At 48.9% G+C, this 23,868-nt stretch overlaps 2 protein-coding genes and 1 pseudogene across 2 annotated transcripts; 1 reads left to right on the top strand and 2 right to left on the bottom strand.

Moving 5' to 3' along the window:
* Window positions 1-999: 999 nt before the first annotated feature.
* Window positions 1,000-16,665, bottom strand: LOC34619977. The gene is made up of 10 exons (XM_026336379.1): window positions 15,504-16,665; window positions 15,190-15,308; window positions 14,936-15,084; window positions 14,538-14,731; window positions 14,201-14,364; window positions 13,912-14,015; window positions 13,604-13,712; window positions 11,738-12,092; window positions 10,330-11,668; window positions 1,000-1,264 (listed from the first exon to the last, which is right to left on the bottom strand). The coding sequence occupies exons 1-10, from the start codon at window positions 16,663-16,665 to the stop codon at window positions 1,000-1,002; spliced, it is 3,960 nt and encodes a 1,319-aa protein (XP_026192164.1).
* Window positions 16,666-17,737: 1,072 nt separating this feature from the next.
* LOC34619976 lies at window positions 17,738-18,598 on the top strand (annotated as a pseudogene).
* A 1,781-nt stretch (window positions 18,599-20,379) lies between these two features.
* LOC34619975 (uncharacterized abhydrolase domain-containing protein DDB_G0269086) lies at window positions 20,380-22,377 on the bottom strand. Its single transcript, XM_026336377.1, has one exon. It carries the CDS (start codon window positions 22,375-22,377, stop codon window positions 20,380-20,382), a length of 1,998 nt encoding a protein of 665 aa, XP_026192162.1.
* Between the last annotated feature and the right edge of the window lie 1,491 nt (window positions 22,378-23,868).

Genomic DNA, 23,868 nt, shown 5'->3' with positions numbered 1-23,868 from the left:
CGGCTCGTCCCTGCATTATTCATAAGGTGATGCTTAACGCCTTTGCTCTACTTAAATCTTAAGGCCACTACTTTTCCCCTCAAGCTTGTCTCGTTCAACTGCCTTTCCCCCGTACAGGGTTTTGCGCTAGAGGAAGAAAGTGCAACCGGGAAGCAAGTAGCTGCAGCACCTTTGCATCCCGCATTTTCCTGTACACGCACATACGTAGCTTGGCGCAACGGCCACAGCACATATTGCTGCAACATGCATTAACCCCACCTTTGCAACAAACAGGACGGAAGAGACCATCAATAACCCTAAATCGTATCTTATTTAAAATTTGTTACGCACAATTACTGTATCAAAACCGCGTGATCGTGGTTTGGCCCTCTATACAAACACTCTCTCTCGGTACAAATCCTATCACCGCCCTTGGTTGGCCGACTCGGCAAATCGAGAACAGTTCAACGAACCTGAAGAAGGCAAAGATGGTTTTCACAAGAAGCACGCACGAGGACTTGTTCTACAGCTCCTTTCGGCTAACTACAACTGCCTGCTGTCTATAATTCTGCCCATACCGGCAAGCACACATGCCATACATAAAAATTTCTGACGCAACGGTGTGCATCAAGACATTTACAATGACGTCCTGCTGCACTTATTGCTAACTAGTGCTGCCGTGTAGGCTCCTGTGTTACTGCACTTGTCCTGCTCCACTGCTACGTAGCCCTTATCTTGGCACTTTTGTCCCATTGAACTTCACTTCCCCCCATGGAAAGCTCTTTGCTTCATGAGAAGCAATGAGACCTTGTAACTCTTCTGCTCACTGTGCCTCAGCCTGTTTCTATGTGCCTATGCGTGCTTCTTACTTGCTAAAGCCATTGTGGCTCTCTATTTCCGTGCAAAGTGCGCAGTGTATCACTCGATAAGGTATCCCAAGAGTTTGAAAGAACAAGAAAAAATGGAGTGGGGGAGAAGGGAAGAAACGGGAAACGAAAAACGAGCGTTTTTTAGCATCCCCTAGAGCTGCACTCCGTACAGCTGCCGAATCATTTCAGGAGACATTTTGACCAGTTGTTTCCTTGCCTGCTTATTCCACTTTCTAATTTTTGTTGTATCCTTGATGACTTGTACTCTGGCGCTCTTCATTTCGTTTTCCTTCTTCTGCTGCCTCCTGGCCTCGCGCTGCTTGCGCCTCTGGATTCTGATCCTTTCCTTAACAGAGCGCGCTTGGCGCTCCAGCTCCCTCGCCTCCCTCTGCTTCTCCTTCATCTGCTGCTCCTGTGCCCATTTTTTTTTTGCTGCTGCTGCTGTAGAGGGATCTCCATCTCCTCTGCAACCTCCGGCAGCCGCAGTTCCCTTACAAAGCCGACCGAAGCTGCGCCCCTGACCCTTCGGTCTCCATGTTTGCCTTCCCTGCAATCTAGGGATGGTGGCGCTGGTTGGAGATGCAACTCTCTGCCTGGGGGACCCTTCTGCCTCCATCGTTTCGGACGCCGCCTGCGTCTCCGTTGTTGTGATGTTGACAGAAGCAAATGACTCCGCTCCTTGAAGTGAGGCTTCCCCTAGTCCTCTTCCTGCTGCTAGTCCCGATAATCGTGTCGACCAATCTGCTTGAGGAGGCTCGGCGTCGGGCTCCCCAAATTTGGGGAGTAAGGAAGCTCCCGGTCCTTCCACCATAATAGTGTTTCCTGCTGCACTTGTCGATACAAAATCTCCAAATGCATATACAGCTATGTAATCTAGCCCAGAAAATCACGTGCCAATGGGTGAAGAGCTTGCGCTCATTCTAGTACCCCCCCTTTGAGATTTCGTCCCAGGTTGGCATCGATTGGCACCACAACACAGCGTTTTACAGCAGCCTCCTCAGCTAAGCCCTAAGTTCCACTGCCTTGCATTTAATACTAATTAGTGCCCATTTACTTTTAGGTAAAAAGGAAGCAAAGCAGAAGTTACAGCCTAGTCATGCACTGGCTGCAGAAGCCCACCCCGCAGGGCTGGGCCCCAATATTAATTTTTTTGAGGAGCAGTAGTAAACTAATAGCAGCAAAGAGAAAGAAAAGCCATACTTTTGATATTAATGTCGCAGCTACCTGTTCGGTTTCTTCATGCTTCATGAAGAGTCGGATTTAGCGGGGTGCTTCTGCAGCAAGTTCATTCGGTTGCCTGGACCACAGGGACGAGCTTTGCATCGAGTGCAAGTCCAAGCACAAATCCTCATACCTTGAAATCTCAAATATTCCCTCGACTATCTGAAATCCCTGTAACTCAGCTGTCCTACACCAAAATGGAAGCACCTGTTACGGCTGAGCCGCCCGAGACGGCTGATGGGCCAACATCAGAACGCGTGAGAGTTATAATTCGGTAAGGACAGTTTTTGCGTTTTTTGATAGAGTACTGCGGTGATGTGTCTTCCCTTCCCACAACAGTATTGGAGACTACTTTTTAGTCGCTTGCTGAGCATAGGGGCAGAACGATCTCGAGATATTCGGCATTTACCGGTACCGTTGAAACTTTAATTAGGTAGTCAGATAATGCCACACTTACGTTAGCTATTTGCTTACTGATAGTTTGTGCCTTCCCTAGTAAATGCATGGTTACTACATCACTGCGGCGCCCAAGTTCACGGTATTGGAACTTGGAAACGATTGAAATAACAGGGGACGCTACCGAAGAATTCAGCATACTTCTGTCACACTAAGACACATTCAAACAAGACTATGTATGCTAGTTTATTGGATTGGGCTTTCTCAACCGAAAATCATTGAGGTCATCAAAACTCCCCGAAAATACACTTTGGCGGACAAGCTGAAAGCTGCTTCAATGCTAAATACAGCACAAAATGCATGCAAAGAGAAGGGGTAGTGAAGGACTGTCACAGTGACCTTAACAAGATCTGGATGACTTTTTCGCTCGCAGCTGCCGTCCACTTTCTGAGTCGGAAACTGCCGAAGGTTGCCAATGTGTCGTGATGGTGAATAGCAAAAACGCGTCTGTCTGCCTCCAGAAACCGAAAGGCCCCACGAAGCACTTCACCTTTGACGCTGTATACGATGCATCGTAGGCTACTCCGCATTCGAGTTCTAACTGCACTTGCCGGAGTTGTTACACTTACTTGCCAGATGGGGGCAAAGAGTTTCCCGGCACGCATCTTCCCCACTCATCGTGATAATTCTGCTAATGGAGAGTAATAGCTTCTCGCTGCTGAAATATGGTCAAACGCGTTGCCACATTGACCCATAATGACACCTTTCAAAGCAAATTTTATGGCTCACAAACTCTGTTTCACAGCCTTACACTGCTTGTTGAATCAGGGTCTCGCAGGACGATGTTTACGACGATGCAGCATTTGGAATAGTCGAAAGCGTAACAGAAGGATACAACGGTCAGAAATGGTGGATCACCGAGCACTTATCACCGCTGCACGCTTTTGTGCCCCAGGTCCTATAATTGACCTGGTTTCTTGATGCCTGATTACATTAGTGCGTGCCTTTGAGGTCCTAATAGCTACGACCCATTTATAGCTTTGTAGGATGGCATATATCTTGCTTCGTGGTACGCTAGTGACTGCATGGTGAGCCTGACAAAGCAAAGTATCAATCCAGCACAGATATCAGTAGCAACATTCACAGGGCAAGCACCCTCTGACACACCGGAGAAAACCAAATCGACTAACAGAACTATCTGGCGTAATTTACATGGATGCGTGCTTTCCTTCCTAGGTACTGTTTTTGCTTACGGACAGACAGGCACCGGGAAAACATTCACAATGATTGGGGGAGACCGAGAGTTGCAAGGAATCATTCCTCGCGCCTTCGAGCACATTTTCAGCACTATTGACTGTGCTTCTGACAAGGAAAGAGCACTTTTCTCTCCCTTTCTTCCTTCATGCGTGATCACTGTGGCACCTCCATTGTAGTTGCAAGGTGCAGTTCTCACCACGCCGCTGCTGGTCAAGCAAACTAATTTTTCGGCATTCATATCTCGATGCTCTCTGGTCCAGACATTTTTGGTGCGAGCCTCGTTTTTGGAGCTTTACAACGAAGAGGTGACAAGCCACGCTACCACCTAGTTTGTCATCTAGAGAGAACATGAGTATAAGACTGAACTTGTGGAAGGAAGAGGGGTCAGGCGTATGCAGATAGAGTAGAGCAAGCCTTTCAAGGTATGCAACCAGCACACAACCGACCATTCGTCTGAATGCAGGCGAGAGACTTGCTCTCTAAAACGCCCACGGCAAAGCTGATCCTCAGGGACAGCCCAGACTGCGGCGTATTCGCAGAGGGCCTAACCACCTTTACTGTGAAATCAGCCGAAGAACTGACAAAACTTCTGGTGAGAAAACGTCCTGTTTTGACTTTTGTAAATGTGCTGGTCGAATAACTGGGAGCATGCTGGTATAGCGATACAAGGATGTGCTTCAAACTGGGTCCAACGAGGCAATAATCCACGGGATGACTGAACTTTGTTAGTCAGCGTTTGATACTAGCCCTCGACTGCTTCGCCTGCCCTCCCTCCAACTTGTGATACGTTTTCTTTGATCAATAGTTTAGTTGCTTTTGTGTAGTGTGTGTTGGCAGAACCTCATAACGCTACAGGTTGAACTCATGTGTGCCCATAATGCCAGTGCGAAGGCCTGGTTGCCCCCGTTTCAGGTGCATGCATCAATATCATGTATTGCACTTACGTTTTTCATATGAAACTCATAGGCGACGGGGCAGCAAAACCGGAAAGTCGGGGCCACGCAAATGAACGCCGCTTCGAGCAGGTGAGCCCATCCAAGTCACACCTTCCGTCGACACATGTTTTTGCTGTAGCAGTATCCTCGCAATACCATGCAGTAAAGGACCCGTACTCATTAATTCACTGCTGTATACCCTCCCCTGCACAGGGCCGTAGTTGCCGGGTCCTGCATACTCCAAAACAAGCTGCTCCGCCTTCTAGTTGAAGAATTTTAGGACTTCTTGGGCTGTTGACACATTTTCCAACTATCAACAGGTCACACTCCATCTTCATTATGGAAGTTGAGAGCGCAGACAAAGATGGGCGGGTGCGCATGGGCAAGTTGAACCTTGTGGACTTAGCGGGCTCAGAGAGGTACAAATGACCGTTACATGGCTTCATGTACTCAGATATAATCAAACATCAGTGTCTTATACCAGGATTGTAGGCCTCGGGTGGCAAACCAAGGGCAGCAGACTATTTGAATGCTTGTTCTACAGGCAAGCAAAAGCGGGCTCTACTGGGGAACGGTTCCGTGAAGCCAGAAAGATAAATCTGTCACTAAGCGCCCTCGGAAATGTCATTTCTGCCTTGGCAGAAAATTCCCCGTTTATACCTTACCGAGATTCAAAGCTTACGCGTATTCTGCAGGTGTAGCAACTTTATTCTAGACCCTACACTCTAAACTCCAAGCGCATCAACGTCCCAATTTTCACGCCAGTGTCTCTGTTCTCATTAATTAATGGTCCTGGTTCATTGGCTGCAAAGTGCATTAGGGGTATCAATAGGCAAACCGAATGTTCTGAAAAGTCACTGACTGTGATGACAGCTTGAAGTTTGCTGGGGTTCAGTATTTCACAGTTGTGAGACTGTTTGCCCATATCACACATAGACCACTAAAATTGCTTTTTCTGTTTGCCAGTTCTCGTTGCTTCACTGTCTCATCTTTGATTATATGATTATGTTGAATGACCCAGGCTTCTCTCGGGGGAAATACTAGGACCACTATGGTTGCAAACGTCGGCCCCGCTTGCACACACTATGACGAGACGCTCAGTACTCTTCGCTACGCCCAGCGAACAAAGCACATCAAGAATGCACCACACGTCAACGAGAACCCAAAACAGGCAATGATTCTGGCTTTTAAAGAGGAAATAGCATGGCTGAAGCAGCAGCTACATGCAGCGGAGCGTGCGTGGATCTGCTAATAGTCCAATTTACAGAAAACGTTTAAAATAATACGGTATCAATTTGTATCGCTCATCGTTTGCAGAGTTAGAGAAAACGGCTACACAATTAAGGTCGCTTTGACTTGCTTTGCCCTAATTAAAAACTGTTCACGATTTCTCCCAATCACCCAGACTGCTTGACTTTCGCATCACAAGAGATGTGTCTCCGTGTTGTGCATCTGTGGGTTGTGTTGACAGAAGCCCGGCTTCTAGCAGTGAAAAATTCACACGAAAAGCCTACGGAAATCGTCGTTGAAAAGCCCATAATAATTGAAAAGGAAGTGATAAAGGAAAAGCCAATGATGGTCGAAAAGGTCGTAGAAAAAATAAAAATTGTTGATGTCTCGAAAGAGGAAAAGCGAAGACTTGAAGAAGAAAACTTGCAACAGCAGCAGCAACTCCGCGCATCATTTGAGGCAGAGCGAAACGTGCATTTCCGCAAGCGTAGTTTTTGTAGCATAATGCGGCAAATAACTTGGCAGTCAGGTTACCAAGAGCGAACAGCAGCTCACAGAAAAGATGCAGGGACTGTCTTATTTGATGTTTTCTGCCTCCTGCAATTTGGGGACACATACTTAGTGTACGCCTTCCGCAGGCAATAGAGCTGGCTCGAAGAAAGGCTGAAGAGGATTTGAAGGCCCAAGAAATGGAGACTGCTTTGTATAAACAGGTGCAGCTCACGTATAGCTGGGGCCCCCTGCACACCTAGACAAAATGATGAAAACGGTGACACATCAAATAACCGATCAATATATTATCTTAAGGACTGCCTCAGTAAAGCTTTAGAGAAGTAACAGGGTTGCGGGTAGGGGTGTCTGCAAAGTAAATTGTTCATCCACAGCATGCAGAGGGAAGACCATTTACTTACACTGCGCTACGCAGCGCCAAGCCGAGCTGACGGCCAGATTAACGGAAATGGAGGCACAGCTTCTTCGTGGCAACACGGAAATATCCCGAGCTAAACAGCAGCAACGGGAGCTAAAGAAAACTCAACTACGGTTGGAGGAACAAAAGAAAATGGGTATGACTATCCTGCGTATTAATGCCTTCATTGTTTTTAAAGTTTACAGCTCAAGGGAGCGATGCAGCTCTTGAAAAGGCAGAAGTTGCACGAGGTTCAAAAGTATAGATATTGGACTATATTGGAGTCTGGACTGACTTTTGGATGCAGAGGAGCAGCTGCGAAGAGAAAGGGACCAAGGGCAAGAGGCCACGTTGCTGCTTGAAAGCCTCGTAACCTCTAAGGACAAAGAGCTTCACAATTTGTCCAGCAAAGTGCAGCAGCTCTGCTGGCGATATAAGGAGGCTGTAGATGATATCGAGGACCTGCAGAAGGAGTTTCAAGCGGAGCGCGAGTCCCTGCTGCACGACATCCGCTCGACGCAACTCGAAATCAGGCTTCAGCAATCCATCATAGATAGATTTATACCTCCTGAGGAAGTAAAAGTGGGTCTTAAAACTAATTACCGGCAAATCGTCTAGTATTTGATAGCGTTGTACGGCGTTCTCTTGCTGACAACACCCTGGAATATATTTTTGCATGCCCTCAGAGAATCCGCTCACTTGCTTCATGGGATGAGGCTCAGGGTGAATGGGTTATCCCTCACTCCGATTTGGCAGGCAAGGGAATGTAGGTAGCGCAGTCATTCAAAGTCACATACACCACACGCAGTCTTCCTCTGGACAGTGCTTCTAAATCCAGGCTGCTTGTGAAGCGGCACATTTTGTGCAGCACTTCCTCAGCATGTTACATGGGGCGAAGCACAAGTATGTGCCACACTAGTGATTTTAGTGGAATTGTGTGAAATCACTTAGTAGGCTTTTTATCATTGAAGGAGGCAAATGAAAAGGATGCATCCTCCAAATTCGTAGCTCGGGAATATGAAGATCGTGTTTTGCCTATAAACTGCTCAATCAGGATGATACAGAGAGCCGCCTCCTTAGTGATGTCGAACAGACGGCGCCCTACAAGGGAAAGCGGCAACAATACGCACGGAGCCTCCATGCGGTAGGTATACCCATCTACCACCTGGAAAGGCTTTGATCAGACGGGCCATAGCTCAGCTACACGCATGATCTGGTACATTTCCATGGAGAGGCATAAGTACCGTCGATCGGGTCCAACAAAGGTGCTGTGATATTTTCGATTTGACAGAAATTAAACAATTTGCTGTCTAGAGGCACATTTCGTCGTGCTGATTCGCCCATTCACATAACACCGACGCAAATTTGCATTGCGCTGTATGATCAGAATGCGAGCCGATCCCATCATAGAAGCCTCATTTTCCTTTGGGGGAGAATCGTTCTCGGCAGCCGAAAGTTGCTCTTCAAGTGCCCGGTAAGGCACACTGACCGCTCCCCAGATGGATCGATTCTTCGGAAAACAAATGGGCCCTATGATGATTTGAAGCAATGTATTAATAAATTGTAAATTGTCGCTTTTTGGCAGAACTTTACGTGGTTTTTGCCTCTGGTGTAGCATGTCCTAGTCAGCTTGTACAGCACGCTTTCATATATTTTTGACTTCAGTGCAGGCGAAGTGCTGGACAATGCCTTGACGTACGTTGAAAAACACTACTTTCAGGAATATCCTGGCTGCACTCACAGCTCAGCTGCTGAGGTACGCACAGACCCTCGTGAAATTCTTAGATTCTCTAAGAGACTCCTCGTACCTCAATCGCTATGGCAAGAGCCTTGCGTGGGGGGAACCATCTGGCATATGCAGGTCATGGGCCAGCGTGCGAGCAACAAGCTTCAACCCAATCGTCTTGGGTTCAACTGCCTACCGAATGTTCTAGGTATCCGTCCTACCCTGGCGCACATGCTGTGCCAGCCCGTCAGAGAAAGGTGTTGAACACAGAAGCAAGAAGTGCTTCATTGTCTTGCCTAGAATGCAACACAAGTCTGCATTCTCTGTGGTGGCCGGTGAATTCTAAACTGGCTGTCAGAATTATTGGACACTGCACATTTGGGCTGGCCATGTGAGCTGAGCCGCTTATATCCGCTTCTTGATTTCCCTGCAGACGACTCGCTTCCACCTGAACAATTCCCTAAAGCCCGCGGTCTGGTCATGCAATGAGGTGCAGACATTTTGACGAGCTTCGACTGCTACACGCAAGATCTCAAGGGAGTGGGGGCCCTGAAACACCTGGCGCGCCACTCTCTGCAACGGGGAGCCCATGGACCTCCGAGTTCGCTAGTGGTTTATTCTGGCCACCGCTTCGAGGTCGAAACAACAGGAAGAGATAAGGATATAGTGCTGTAGAATTTTCAGATGAGCACCACTATGGTACTGCAGATAGCCTGCAAAAGTAATTTTTCTGTTTCGCCCTGCGCACTGATGCAACTGACCTTCAGAGCTCCTAGACTGGTATGGGTAAGGGTGTACCCACACGCATAAATAAATGCGAAGGCGTCGGGAACAAGACAACATGCATCCAGTCCCTCAACCTAGTGGAACGTCTCTAGGATTTATTTTTAAACAGTCCTAAGAAAATTAGAGTACCGCATCCTGTCCTAAAATTTGCTAAGTGGGGAAGCTGTTCCCTCGCGAAGGCGCATTGGAATCACAGCAGCGAGTAGAACCTACCATACGAAAAAATGTGTGCGAGCTTCAAAACAAAACAACTCCGTTGTCATCGTTTAGGTCCATCATCGTTGATGCGACTTGGCCCCCCTGTATAACTACATAATTGTAAAGGCAGCAGGCCAGGGGAGGCTCAGAAAAAAACAGCAGGATCTGTACACTGCACCTTATATACTAACCTCTATAGAAACAGCACAGTATTAAGCCCGTGCAGTCCGAAGGCCTAACGGAATGAAACACAAATCAATTTTCTCCGCTAGTGCCACCATCGTTTTATAAATCCATGTATCACAATTCCTTAAGCTAGCGACGGTCGAAGCAGGCAACCTAAAGCATGCAAAAAGAGCGGTCATCTTCATCGCGCTTGCGTTCTTGTAGCCGCACACGCCATGCGACAACCATTGAGCACTTAGGTCACCGCTTCGCATCCAAACAACACTGCCAGCGCTGTTCATCACATCATTAGCGTAGCCACAAATACGCTGTTGCCAACACTCTGGCAAACGAAAAAAACAAAATAAACTTACCCTGCACAATGCGCACTTCGCCGTGGTGGCATAATCCGAACACACCAGTAGTGAAATTTAGTCACGAAGGATGCTTATCAGCCCCTTTCAGCTCAAACTAGAGCCACCCGGTGCAGTGTCGGGAGCTGGTATATCAGATGTTAGTGCGGGGCCCTCTGAACAGACGGCCTCGTATGACATGCCGTGCAGCATTTTAAACTTTGCAGTGCGATGTTCCTCTGCTTGCTGGTGGTACTCTGCCAGCTGCTCTCGATGCCGTCTGTGATGATGCCGATGGTGATGCAGATGGGTTTCGTCGTCAGTGCGGGAACGGCTTGTGGCAGAAGCAAAGGAATCACAACGGCTGGCTTGGATGTCTGCTGATTCAAATGAGCTGTATGAGCCGAGACCCTCGGTGCTTTCCACCTTGGATGCACGAATCCCAGCAACTACTCGTGTTGCATCGACCCCAGGTTTAGCTGTTGCTGCGACTGCTGCAAAGGCCGAGCTAACCGAATCCGTTGAATCAACTGCATTAGGACATTTTCGTCTAAATCGCGGTGTATCCTGTGCTAGCGCCATAAACATCACGCTAGTACTACTGCACTCACGAATTTCACGTGTACTCCGTGGAAGCCACAGACGTGCATTAGAGCTACAGGGAGCGAGAGCAGTTGCAGCAGTGGGCACTATCCGGTTATTGATGCTTGTCAAATTACTGGGGGCCAGAATGCCGTTGGTCGACGGCCTAGAGAACTCAGAAATAGCTGTTTCCTGTGGCTGTCCTTCACCTGCTGTATTGTCACATACAGATGCTCCCATTGATGCACTAGTTCTTGCAGGCGGCGAAAGTACGGAAGCGCCTTCGCCCTTGATTGTGAGACCATCCTGCTGAGGAGACACGCTTTTCGGTTCAGCTGAAAGTCTCGGAGGCGGGATAAGCGAGTGACTGCTGATTCTGCAAAGCTTGTTGCCTGTATCTGTGCGTGTGTCGTGCACTTCACGCACAGGCAGCCTGGAGGTGTTCACGGAGTTGCAAGTATCAACTGCAGCGGCAGCTTCACTTCCCCTAGTGTTTGAGGCTGCTGCTGCTCTAGGTGCTTCAACAAGCTGGGGTTCATCTGTTACTGCAGTAACCGCCGTAGAGGGAATCAAGGGATGCGCACCAAGACACGGATCTGCTGCTGTGGGAATATCATAGCATCTGTTCTCACACAAAGAGCCTGAAGACGTATCCAGCGCAGCTTCTGGGCTCTCGCTCGCCTGCAAACTTTCTTCAAGGCTACCATTAGCAACCATAGCCTTACGCTGGGTACTGTTCTGTGTAGCGGGGCCAGCTGCTTCTTGCCCCATCAAGTTGCTAACCGGCATATCAGATGTACCGGCTGCATCATGAGGCCTTCGAAAGGCCAGGGGCCCTAGCTCAAAGCCGGGAAGAGATACAACAGACGGCAGCAGCAGCATGCTCGGCGCCGCAGCCGAGAGTTGTTGCTGCTGTGCTTGCACTGTGAGACCGTTGTGCGCTTGTTGATGGCAGTCTAGTGCGGACAGATCGGTACCCTCCGAGGCCGAGCGGCGGAGATAGTCATGCTGCTGCGAGGTGGCAACTCCTGACATACGGGACTGCAGTCGAGGTTCGCTTGAGTAGTAGCAGCGGTTGCTGCAGCAGCCGCTGCTACTACTACTACTGTGGCTGTGCCTGCCAAAATTATCACCGTTGCCTTCCAAAGAGCATCTGCTCTCCCCTACAGCACCGGAGGTGGCGGCTAAAACCGCAGGCACAGCAGTGAGTGGGGAAGGTAGTGAAGGGGTGTGAGCGCCACCTGTACGATCCAGTCCGAAGTAGTAATTAAGTGCCAGGGGCCGTCCTGTTGAGCTCCGCAGCACCTGCTGTTGCGGGGTCGATAAAACCCGAGGACTGGGGACCTCGCCCGGTATTATTACGCTTGTAGTTGTGGCCGCTGCAACGGATGCGCTAGCGTGCTCACCCTCGTCCGCGCTGTTTGCTTCACTGTCACCTGACTCGCTTTGCGGTTCGAAGTTCATAGACCAGTAATTGAAGGCGTTGAACTGTAAACACGTGCCACACACAGATGATTGCCAAATCTAATTCTAGCTAATACAGAGGAGGGAAACCTCTAGATCAAGTATGAGGCCCAGCCCGGAAAGTGGGAAATGACCCCAAGCCACAAATTTCATCCTTAACCTCCTTCCGTATATCCAAGCATTGCACAGCAGATAATTGAAATGCACATGATGTCTCCGCAGTAGTCCATAGTCACAACCGCATGAAACATTGTTCAGCATGGCTACACCCCGTGCGCACTTGTGCAGAAAATATGTACATCCCGACGGCTTTGGCTTTCATGCCCAGGCCTCAACGCCATGCCCGCCCTCTAATTTGCTTTAACGGGCTCCGGGGTCTGGTGCATTGGAGGCTTCGACCTCATGCCTCCAGTTAACGGCGAAGACCCTCATACAGGCAGCGCCAGTCTCCGAAATGACTAAAGCCAAACACCCTCATCCTATCAAAGCAACATGCCACCTTGATAATGACTGAATCGTGACTGCTGCTACTGCAGCTTCTACATACTTAATAGCTCTGTGTTGCTGCTGAAAACCCTGCCGGTGGAAATCTGCCGGCGGGGTGAGGCAGGCAGGCTCTAACGAGTCTTTTTCAGGTGAGCAGCACCGTTGTGCTTGGGAATTTGGACACCCTTGCGCCTCTGCTCTGCACTTTAACTCCTAAAAGCCCTAGCCGCCAAGACAGCCAAGCAACAGAGTAGAGAAAGAAATCATCATATACTGGCTCGATGTAATCACAGTAAAGAAGTGCACTGAAAATAAAAGCTTCGCAGTTGAAAGCGCGCTTCGGTAGCAGCTTCGCCGGTAGAGAAGAGGACGCTTTCTTCCCCCCCAAACAAAAATATCCACACCAGCCGAATCCTACTGCCTCACTGGAAAACCGAGACGCCACTCTGCCCGTTGCTGCCAAAAGAAGAGACAGGAGCATCAATCCCACCCAGCTTAACAGCACAAAGGGCCAGCAGTGAGGCAGTGAGCAGGTGAATGGATTTGCCTGAAGGCAGGTGCATTACCACTAGAAAACTTCAAACAATGGATATATCCATAGTAACACACAACAAGCTACCCCGTCTTTTTCTCCTCACGTCAAGGCCTCAATGGCGGGAAAACGGAGGGCTCTCCAACAGCTTAGAAAAGAACTAAATGGAGAGAAAAAGCCTCTGAAGTCTGCCTCATTAGCGGAGCAAATGAGAAGCACCACAACGCCTTATGGCCCACTGGAGATAACCATCATCCATCCTACAGCTAGCTCGCGCAGACAATGCCTTCAAATATTCTGCTGGATTCAGGTGCATCTCCAACCCAATGAGGTAGTACTGAGTGTATTCACGCAAGGTGAACGGCAATGATATATCGTTACTACTGCATTGTTGCTACAGAACGATTTGATGAGGCTCGTCGTTGCAGCCGCTACAACAAACAGCTGTAGGAGAGACCCAATTATCGTCTTGCTTGTCTACATGCAGTGTATACTGCAGCCGTTTGCGCTGCCTGACCTCTTCCTCTTCCCTTTCCTCGAGCTCTTGAGTCGTCTGTCCCTGTGCAATCGGAGAATTCTTTACAGGTGGAAACATGTGCTCCGCTATCTCGCTCATTGTTTCGTAGCTGCAGAATCCACAATCACAGTAGAGAGTGGTATTGCATTAAAAAACAGTGGCTTCTCTCAGCAGCAATGCCAGAATATCCAATAGGAGATAAACAGCAACAGCCACAAAGAAGCGGCCACTGTAACCAAACAGGTAATCAATACAAAACGCGCATATATTGGTTTTGTGGAAAGCTATAACACATTGAAGCAACCTACGTCCGGGCGTAAGTGGAGTTGCTGATGTGGTGGATAACACCAGCCGTGTCAATGATGAAGATCTTGGCCTCGGGGATACCCACATGAATATACGCCCTGTGATCCTGAGGTCAGCAAAACTCTCATACCTCAATCCTTCCAAGAAAAAGCCTAAATGAAGTCTCTCGTAATGAATCCCCAAAGTCAACGGCACAACCGTAACCCCTCCTACCCAGCACCTAAAGATAAACTGGAGTGACCGTGAGCCACTGGAGCGCATATTCCCGCTTCTTTGTTGACAAGAACCTACCGACTCTCTGTTCCCAAAACCTGCGTAAAAGGGATTTCTGTTGGCGGGAAAAAGACTCCGAATGTCTCTGAGGGCTGCAATCTTGAAAATGTAGGGCTTTCGATCGATCACTTCACGGCGGAAGGAGGGGAAAAGCCGGTCGGGACTGAGTATCAATGGTCCGTCTGCAGCAAAGACACAACAGTCCTGGCCAATGCCACAGCTAGCAGCGGCCTTTGATGCATTTCTCTAATATGACCTTCTCAAACCTTCACGAGCTAGAGCATACACCAGATAATTTCATCTTCTTCCATATACATTATCGCAAAGTTTACAATGCAGCATCAACAGCTCTCACCTGGAAGCTTGTCTCGCTCCTTCTGTGTAAGCCCGAATAGATAATCGCGGGTGGCATCTGCCTGACCGATAGCCCGAGCTGTCAGATACAGAATCAAATAGCCGCTCCTTTTTATCTTTGTAAAAAGCTCGGCTACGCCTGTGTGAGACCAGTCTCTCCCAACTATTGGCATCAACTGCCCGAGTACATCAGATCTGCAAGTGCAGTGAAAACGCAATAAACGTTGCGTTGCCATCAATCGGGCTTAGCAGCAGCGACAGAGAGAACAGCAACAACAGAGAACCAAGAATATCAAATGCAGATGAAATAGCAACAGTAGCAGAGCACTACCACAAATTTATCTTCCGCACTCACGGACGGCTCGCCCGAGCAACTGCAGATATATCAACAACGCCTACCTTGTGATGGTGCCGTCTACATCCGAGACTACGATCTTGATGTCTGTTGACCACAGATATATTGTTCCACACACACTCTTTTCACCCTGGAGGGAGGATCTGACAGTGAAGCATACGCTGTTTGCCCCCGGCTTTAGATCAAGCGACTCCTGCGCACAAAACGCCGACACGAGCAGCACAAGATTACATACCAAAGAGTTCTTTCGAGCCAATCCATCTGAAGCAAGAAAGTAAGTGCTTAGGGCCTGATTCACCAGTTGCTGTGGTGTGGGCCTAAGAGAACGCCTCAACCTCTTGCCGCTGCAAGGCTCCGTGTTAGAGGCGAATGCTGGGGATTCGCTGTCGCTGTTGACGCCGCTGCTAAATGTTGCGCCTTAGAGGAAGCATAAGCAAACAGTGAGCGACTAGGTGGGGCCGGAGCACTAAGAAAATCAGAAACCAAGAAATGCTTTCAGAGAGGGCTTAAAAGGGTAAATGGTGAGAGTACAGAATGCGCAGCATGATGCAAAGCTCGTCGACGTGGTCTATCAGACATCCCTTAATTTTCAACAGCTTTTGCTAGCCTAACCTTGAAGCTGGTCTTTGTGGGGGCTACTCCGAGTGAAGTCTGAAGAGCTCAGTGGCTCAGGCCTTGGCCGTAACAGTCCTGCGCCGCTACCCATGCTATCCATTTGCCAGGGGGCCCACCCTGTACCGTCTCTGTCGGTGTAAGTGATTTCTGCTGTCATAAGCTTCTTAACACTGTAAAGGGATAGCGGGCGGTTAAACAGCAACCAGCTAGCCAACAGGGGCAGAGCGACTTTTGCGGGGTAATAGGGAGGAGTCCGTTCAAAGCACGCCACTAAAGACGGGTGATACCAGAGGCCGGGATTCTCGTCCAGAGCTTCCCAAGTAACTAAGTTAGCCTTAAAAACGTCAGCATCGTGTTGAGCTTCGTCTGCTGTGCCAAACAAAACGTGGCCGCAGAGCGAAAACTGAACCGCAGCGCGACTTTCATCTCCTCGGCCTTCTCCACGATTCTCGCCATCCGGGTAAGAAGCAGCAGGAGTCGTCTCACTCACTCCAACTGTTGTGCCTTCATATCTTGCAGCTGTGCCCCACGCTGACCTCCAGGTAGAGGAAGCGTCAGGTGGGAGGGAAGCACGCGGGGCCTCCTTCAAAACGCTGCCTTCGCTGCCAGAGGAATGAAGTGCACTTTCTGTGCCGGAGGACTGAAGTACCCGTTCGTTACCACTGTCTGCACACAACTTTGTCGCGCGGTCGGTTGCCTTGCGGGGTTCTGCTAGAACCGCTGTAGCAGCAGTAGAGAGACTAGCACCCTGTCCTGGGTGAGCAGGTGGGTGGGATGAGGTATCCTGAGAAACGGGTGGCAGCGAGGCATCTGACTGAATAGCGAGGCCGCGGCGAGGTGAATGCAGAGGTGAGCAGAGGGGACTTGCCAATTCTTCTTCTGTAACTCCAATATCATCTTCAACTTCTTGCATGAAATATGCCTCCCCCGCTGCCCCCAATTTCATCACTAAGGCAGTGGCCTTGTTATTCACCGCTACTGAGACTATCTTCTCCCTAGAGCGGAGCAGCTTGGCTTTGCCGAAGCGAACATGAAAAGGGGTGGAGTGTAACTCACCCGTGTGCGGGTTCCGCACGCAGATGATATCAATGCAGCCACTTAACGTGGCCTGATTAAAGTCTAGGGCATTGCTGACGCTGTTCACTATCCTGCCCCACATATTTTCGAGGGAACTGGTGGCGTCTTCGCACCTTTAGCTTCTGAGTCTACGCCCCCACCGCACGGCATGGGCCACCGATGATGCAGCACTGCGGCCACAGCACCGAGACTGTAAGTGAAAAGAATCCTGCTGCATACAACAAAGAATTGTACGCTGCTAGCCGAATTAGAGTTGCAACAACAGTTACTGCTAGCCTTTGCCGGGGGCACGCGGCGAAAGGAAGAAATTACACTGCTGCTTTTGCTCGGGCTTATCCAAAGAAGGTGCGAGATGAGGGCAAAACAAAAGAATAAAAGAAGTTAAACGCCAGAATAGTTCATGTGTTTACACCAACTTCATGCTGTGGCCCGCTAGTGCTGCTGCCCCCTGGCGCACTGCTGGCAATTATCTCACGGCCAGGCTGACAGTAAACCAGGGATTTCAGTCGCTGCTTTGACGCTGGACCCTATCTCACAGACCTAAAGCCCCAACTCATTATAAGCATCATGTAGCTGGAGCGTTTCACACTCTGCTTGGCACATAAACTCGCCGCAAAGGGCAGGCCCAACAGCCCAGCCAACGAGTCACAAAAAGCGTTTCTGTGAGGAGTAAAACGCAGTGAAAAAAACATATAATAATAAGAAGTCTAAATATGAGGATTTTTAGCCTCTAGGTAATACAATTATATCATTAATTCGGAGGTTACCCCTCAAGGGTCCAATGTTCTGAAGTGCCCACGAATATATGTTCTTGGAGACCACAGTGAGCACTTATGCTGAAATTAATGCTGAATGTGGCCAAGATTTCTTACCTGTCGGCCTTGCTAAACCATGGACAAATGGGGGAATCCTGTTTGTGCCATATAGTACCTAACAGAAGCCAAGCTGAGCGAACGTAATTGTCATCGAGGGGGGCATAAAAGGAGCAGACAGAGCAGGAACGGTTATTAGGTAAGATGCCATATGTGGACTGATGCTTCCTATTTACTCAGCTTCTCAGGCTACCCGTCACAGCACAACTGCGGCACTTCGTAGAAACTCGGGTGTCCCAAGGACCTGCCGGCCTGCGTGGAAACCCATCCCCCTCATAGGCAATGACAGAAATAGACGGAGTCGTGTACAAAATAACGCAGACCCAAGCAAGCTGCTTTAAGACTGCTTTTGGTATATTCGACGTAGATGGGGATGGATACATAACCCACAAGTCCGTTGACATCAATCCCCTCTGGCACTGCAATGTATTTAGCACATGCATCTTACCAGCACAGGTCTCTGGCCACGTGGGGGACGAGAGTTCCACATATATGTGTCCAATTTTATATGTAAAGCGATTTCTCTCAGTTCGATGACGCATTGTTACTGTGCGTCGCTAAGGGAGTTTGTGAAGCTCTTCCGTTCGGTGGGACAGTCACCCTCTGATGCAACTCTTAAAAGGATTCTCGACGAGTTTGATCCCGAGAAAAAGGACAAAATAGGCCTCCATACTTTTTTGCAGATCTGCGAGTCGCCATTTTTTGTGGATCCAATAAAGGAAGAAAGATTGTTGGAATGCTTTCGGGTATTTGATGGCGATGCACTTGGAAGGATCAGCGCTGCAGAGCTAAGATTTATATTGCAGCAAATGGGGGAGCCTCTGACCGATGACGAGGCCGACAAGTTCATCGAGTGGGCAATGAAGGTAACGCGTAGATATGCACGAACCAGCTCTTTGGTTTTCCTTTTTATAGGGGCTCCTGGCTAAAACATTAGCACAAAGACAGCTCAATTTGTCGTCTAATTAATAGCTTTCCCCTCTAAATATGGATGGCAAGATTCACAAGACTCCTGGGATCTGAGAGAGTCGGAAGGAAATTCTATTTTGCTTATAGGTACCTGACGCGATCACGGATGGAGGACTGTTAAACTATGATATTCTTGCGAGAGAGCTTATAAATAGAGACCCAGACGTTTCATGAGACATTGTGAAGTAATGCTTTGACTCTTGTGAACCAGTTGCCGTCCACTGTGTTTCGTGGGCTGATCATGACTGTACACCTTTCAGGATCGGCCTCTACAAACTCCATATATCCCAAATACCAGACATGCCTGGCAAATTCTTCCATGTTCCCTTTGGCTCTGTCGGGCTGCAGCCTCATCTTCCTGGGTGTTTGCTAAAGCGCTTTCCCCACAGTAGCGCGACAGAGCGCACGTATTTGGTTGTTGGGTGTGTTCGCGCACAGATGCATTCTTTTTTTCGGCTGAATGATTCCTCTATTTAACAGTCTTTGGCTCTAATCGCAGTTGCGTGATGAATAGCGATTGGGCAGTACTAGCTGACCGAAGCTGACAGCCGTTCAGCGTGGGAAGTGCGCGTTTTGCACTTGCACTTCAAACCTTTTGAATATATGCATATGGCATAGCACTATGACGTGAGGGGCTTCTACGGAGGCGGAGACACTCTAGCTTTTGCAGCATTGCAGCTGTGTCCATTCGGCCCCACATGCTTCAGCGTTAGTTGCCACGCTTGCGCACGGCGAAATATAGAATTTCACGACATAGAAGTCAGGTACCCGAGTACTTCAGGCCTAAGGAGATTTCACATGCGAATTACAGACTTATGGAATAGGCTTTTGTGCCTTTGGGCTGATAAGTGACGAGTGAATTGTGCCCTCGGGTATTTTTTGCTTGGGTACCTGCTGTACACTACACTTGATTATGCTTTGTATGTCTAGCTAGAATTTCGGGTTGGTCAATAGCACGTAGAACTGCCAATGCTAACTTTACGAAGCGCACCCACGTGTATAAATTGAGCATTCATGGCTATCTATCCAGCCGTCAAGTTTCCGGCAGCAGCGTCCTGCCCCTCCGCGGGCTCCCCCCAACAGGGCTGCCCTGCACGATTGGGCCCTACATGTTTATAAAAATCAGTTCATTAGTATGGAAGCATTCTAGTCTGGTTCTTAGAGAACGGTCGCGATCCTGAAATTCTTCACAGACACCCAGAGAGCACTCTGTGGGTGGTAAAGCCGGTAAAAGACTATTGCTTCGCTTGCCAACCATCACGGTGTGGTTGGAATTTGTTTAATAAAAGGCCACTCTCAGAAAAGAGATATTTAAGTACGCTCATGGTCTAGGTAATTGCAGGACTCAGCCTAGAGAACTTCGCGTGATGTGATGGAGCATTGCTAACGCAGGAAAGGTTGCCAATCTCGGCTGATAAAGATGGTAGTGGCTGCTGCCAGCTCTCCAAAGACAGAAGAGACAGACAAGGCCTTTCAGGAATAAAAAGGATATGGCTAAGGGCAGCTTTCTTATGTAGATTAAAGCAAATGCATGCCCACGGACGCCATGAAGAATTCCGGAGGTCTCACAGTGGTAAGGGGCAGTCATACTTGCATGCAGATTCATTGAGTACACGTGCATAGTTGCTAGGTGCTGAAAAGGTTGCTACAGTTTGACAAGTACCTTCGCCTGTTGTGAGGCTTCAGTGTACCTGGAAAAAAAGGTGCTAATCTGAATGCGGACAGGTCTAAGCAGCATCTGAATAAGCAATACTTGCTTCTATCAAATGTCAGAAGCCTGTACAGGGGCCTTCGAGCTCAAAGGATAGCATTGCACCTTGCGACTTGGCAGAAACCGTCGTGCCGGGTACCATTATTCAGCATGACCAATGAACATTTTGGCCAATGATGCTCACAGGAGTGGCTGGCTTTTCCAGTCACTTCCGCATAAAAACAAAAGATGAGGTAACCTGAATCTAAGGAGTCACATCAGATTCCTCTTCGTCATCTAAAACAGATACAGGGGGTAGCGCCATATCAAGACCATGCAAAACCTCATTTATTTTCCGTCTGAGAGCTGCATTGGCTGTAGCTGCTTTCGCTAGCTGCTGTTGTAAGCGCTGTTTCTGGTACTCATATTCCTTGCCTAGCCGCTCCCTTTGTTGCTGCTCCTCTAGCAGTCTCTGTGCCGCAGCTATCTGTCTCCTGTCTGCTGCCTCCTGTATTCGTGCTGCTTTTGCCTCTGCCAAGGCAGTCAGGCTATCACAACGCCTCTTAACCTCCGCCGTCTCTCGTTCCGCCCTGCGTTTTGCTGCGTCACCTTCCGCTTCTGCAGTCGCTAGTTTTGCCGTAACTTCTGCAATCTGCTGCTGTTGCGTGTTGCACGTCTCCTGTAGTTGCTCGCACCTTTGATTCAACAACACTTGTTGCTGCTGCAAGGTAAGTCGTGCCGACTCTGCTGCTGCAAGGCTGTCTTCCAGCTGTTTTTTGGAAGCAGCAAGTGCAGCTGATTTTGCTGCAGCATCCTTACCCTGTGTAGTGAGCACCTCTTTAAGCCGAGCTACTTCGGACTCAGCAGCAGCTTGCGCCTGCTGACGGTGTTGCTCTAACGTTTGGTGGTGCTTTGTAGAAGCAGCAAGCTCGGTTCGAGCCTGTTTTGCTTCAGCAGCTGCTGCTGCTGTCCTCCTTTCTGCTGCTTCTAACTTTACTATCGCCTCGCCGTGGGACTTTTGGAGTGCCTCAAGCTGTTGTCGTAGTCTCTCTGCAAGCTCCTCTGCTTGCAAGGCCCGTCTTTCTAGAGTGTCCCCTTGAGCAGCACGCAAAAGCCGTAGCTCCGTTTCATGCTGCCCCCTTAACTGATCTAGATGCTGCTGAAGCAAAGATGCACTGGCTACTGCTCGCTCCTTTTCCACAACAGCAGCGTGAAGCTGCTGTGTGATACTTTCTGATTGTTTCCTTGCCTCTTCGGCGTCATGGGCCTGTGTAGCTAGTCTCTGCTCGAGGTAGTCCGCTACCTCTTTTGCTGCAACTGTCTCCCTGGCTGCCGACTCCACCTGTTTCTTAAGCCCTTCATGCTCTTGTTGCAGCGCAGCGGCCGCAGCTGCAGCGGCACGTTCTTGCTGCAGTTCTTGAAGCTGAGACTCCTGCTGCTGTAGCGCCGTTGCTAATTCGGCAGACAGCCGCTGTACATCCTTTTCGGCTAGAGCAAGCCGCTTGGATAATTCATTGTTTCTTTCGACTGCTTCCCGCAACTGCAGTGCCTGTTCCGCCACTGTGTCTTCCTGCTTTGCTAGCTTCTCTTCTCTGGCTGCAACCGCTGCAGCCCGCCTCTCTGTCTCCGCCATTACCGTGCGCATCTCCTCTAGTGCAGCTTCACTTTGTTCCACATGGCATTTGAGTAAGTGGTTCTGGCTTAATAATACCTCACTTTGTTCTGAAGTCAAACTGTAAAGCTCTTCTAGCTCATTCTTCTCTTGTAAAAGGGAGCTATATGGTTTTCCCGCACTGACCGAGCCAAGTGCGCCAGTGCCTGCGGTGCTGCCAGCCTCAGCCTCAAACAGTTGCTGAAGCCTAGCTGTTTTGCTGCGAAGCTCTTCTGCCAGCTGTTCGTTTTCTGTTGTAACCGCCATCACTTTCGCACTAAAATTTTCTATGATTTTTTCTTTCGATTTTGCCTCTTCTTGGAGCTCTAGTATCCGTTCGTCGTATGCTGCAAGAAGGGGGCTAACTAGCTGCATATTCAGACACCATGGGGGCAAAGGCAGCCCCTCCGCCTGTTGTTGTAAATCTGAAGCTACAGCAGAGCATCTTGCTGTATCATTCCCGCATACGGCAGCAGCCGCGGCAGTTACAGCTTGTGAGAGGCGGGCGCTCCTTAGTTCTTTCGTCACCCTCTCTGCATACCCCCTCAGGCTTGTGTTCTCTTGTTGAAGCCGTACTAACTGCTGCATCAGTGCCAGGTCTTGAGGGGGCATCCTAATGGGGTCACAGGGCTCCGCCTGGGAAGACACCCGTGGGAGCCATTTCCGAACCAGCTGTGGCTTCTGCGGTTGCTGTTGCATTGAACTACGAAATTAACACTGGTGACCAGTATTTTCATATCATAAAGCTACAAACCTTGAATTTTTGACGGAATGTGTTAGCTTAGATGCATATAATTAGTTTTAAAGCGTCTGAAGGGGTATGACCCTTGGAAAGAAAAAGATGAGCCTATCCCACTTCCGCTAGTAAACCGTTTCAAAATTGAAGCCTTCTAAGTGTGAAGTATGGAGTGTGAAACCGTTGAGGATGTTGCTCATAAGTTCGAAAAGTCTCGCAGCTAATGTTCGAAGATGCGTGCTTTCTCCTGCCAAAGGGAGTTACTCTGAATATAGTCAACGAACCACCAGGGCTGCCCGCCAGAGGCATGCATGCGGCAGGGAAAGAAGGAATTTGTCACCTGATAATTATTTACGTTAGGCATTAAATCCGAAAAACTAGAACAAAATTTAAAAGGTTGGGTGTTACCATTAAACTTGGAGCCTGGGGCTGGAAACCTTCATCAGGTCATCAAAAATTCATTTCACAGTAGCCAAGTGCCTCCTCTGCTCATGTGCGACAACCTACGGGATAGGTATTACAGGATAGTGCTGAAGGCAACGAAATGCGACCACCTTCTTAGTAAGACAGCCGGATGCTAGTCTAGGCCTACTTGAATGCTGTACATAGGAATTTAATGCTGCACGAAGTGAGCAGAGAATGGGGTAATTTGTGCCTTTTGAGGTCTCTTTTGGCTTTGAGAAGAGAGCTATGGCTCGGAAACCTTAAAAACAACTTCACAGAAAGCAATTTCATACCCTCAAAGGGCTGCATCCATTCTCTACCCTACTGCAGCAAACTAACAATACAGTCGCGCGTTCTGATGCTCATTTGGTGCAACCCTTCATCTGGAGTCGCGTAAGAAGCCAATTATCCCTGAGCCATTAAATTCCTAATAAAACAATGTTGAGTGTCCTTTCATGTAAAGCTGGCCTTTTTCCCTGCCCTCGCCCCCCAGGGCTCCCCTAGTAAAAAAACACTGCAATAGCGCCTATGGCTCCTTGCCTCGCAGTTCAAGGCGCGCTGGAAGTACTAATGTCCAAAGAACTGGAGGCAGTGCATGACAATAATCTATCAGGGATCTTAAACGCCAAATGTGGTTAGTGTAGGTGCATGCTCTGCATCGTGGCTAGACAAAAAGCTGTGCGACCGGAAATTTGTGGGGAGGGACGCTTTCTTCCTTTATTTCAACCCTGCCCATAGTCTAGCTCAATTCCCATGCTATGATCAGCTATGGAACATCAGCATGCAACTCCAACAAAGTCTGGAATGACAAAAAATTTTGCAGGGAGCTGCTTGTAGCTGAAGTGGCACTTACGTCCAATGCATGAAGAGCTCTATTTATAGTCACCAATGAGCATACTCTAGGGAACGGAAGGACCACAATA

Source organism: Cyclospora cayetanensis, unplaced genomic scaffold (assembly GCF_002999335.1).
Source record: "Cyclospora cayetanensis isolate NF1_C8 unplaced genomic scaffold, CcayRef3 CcayRef3_contig_124, whole genome shotgun sequence".
Classification (NCBI taxonomy): Eukaryota; Apicomplexa; class Conoidasida; order Eucoccidiorida; family Eimeriidae; genus Cyclospora; species Cyclospora cayetanensis.
Note: the sequence above shows the minus strand (reverse complement) of the source record. Positions and strands in the feature narration are given on the sequence as shown.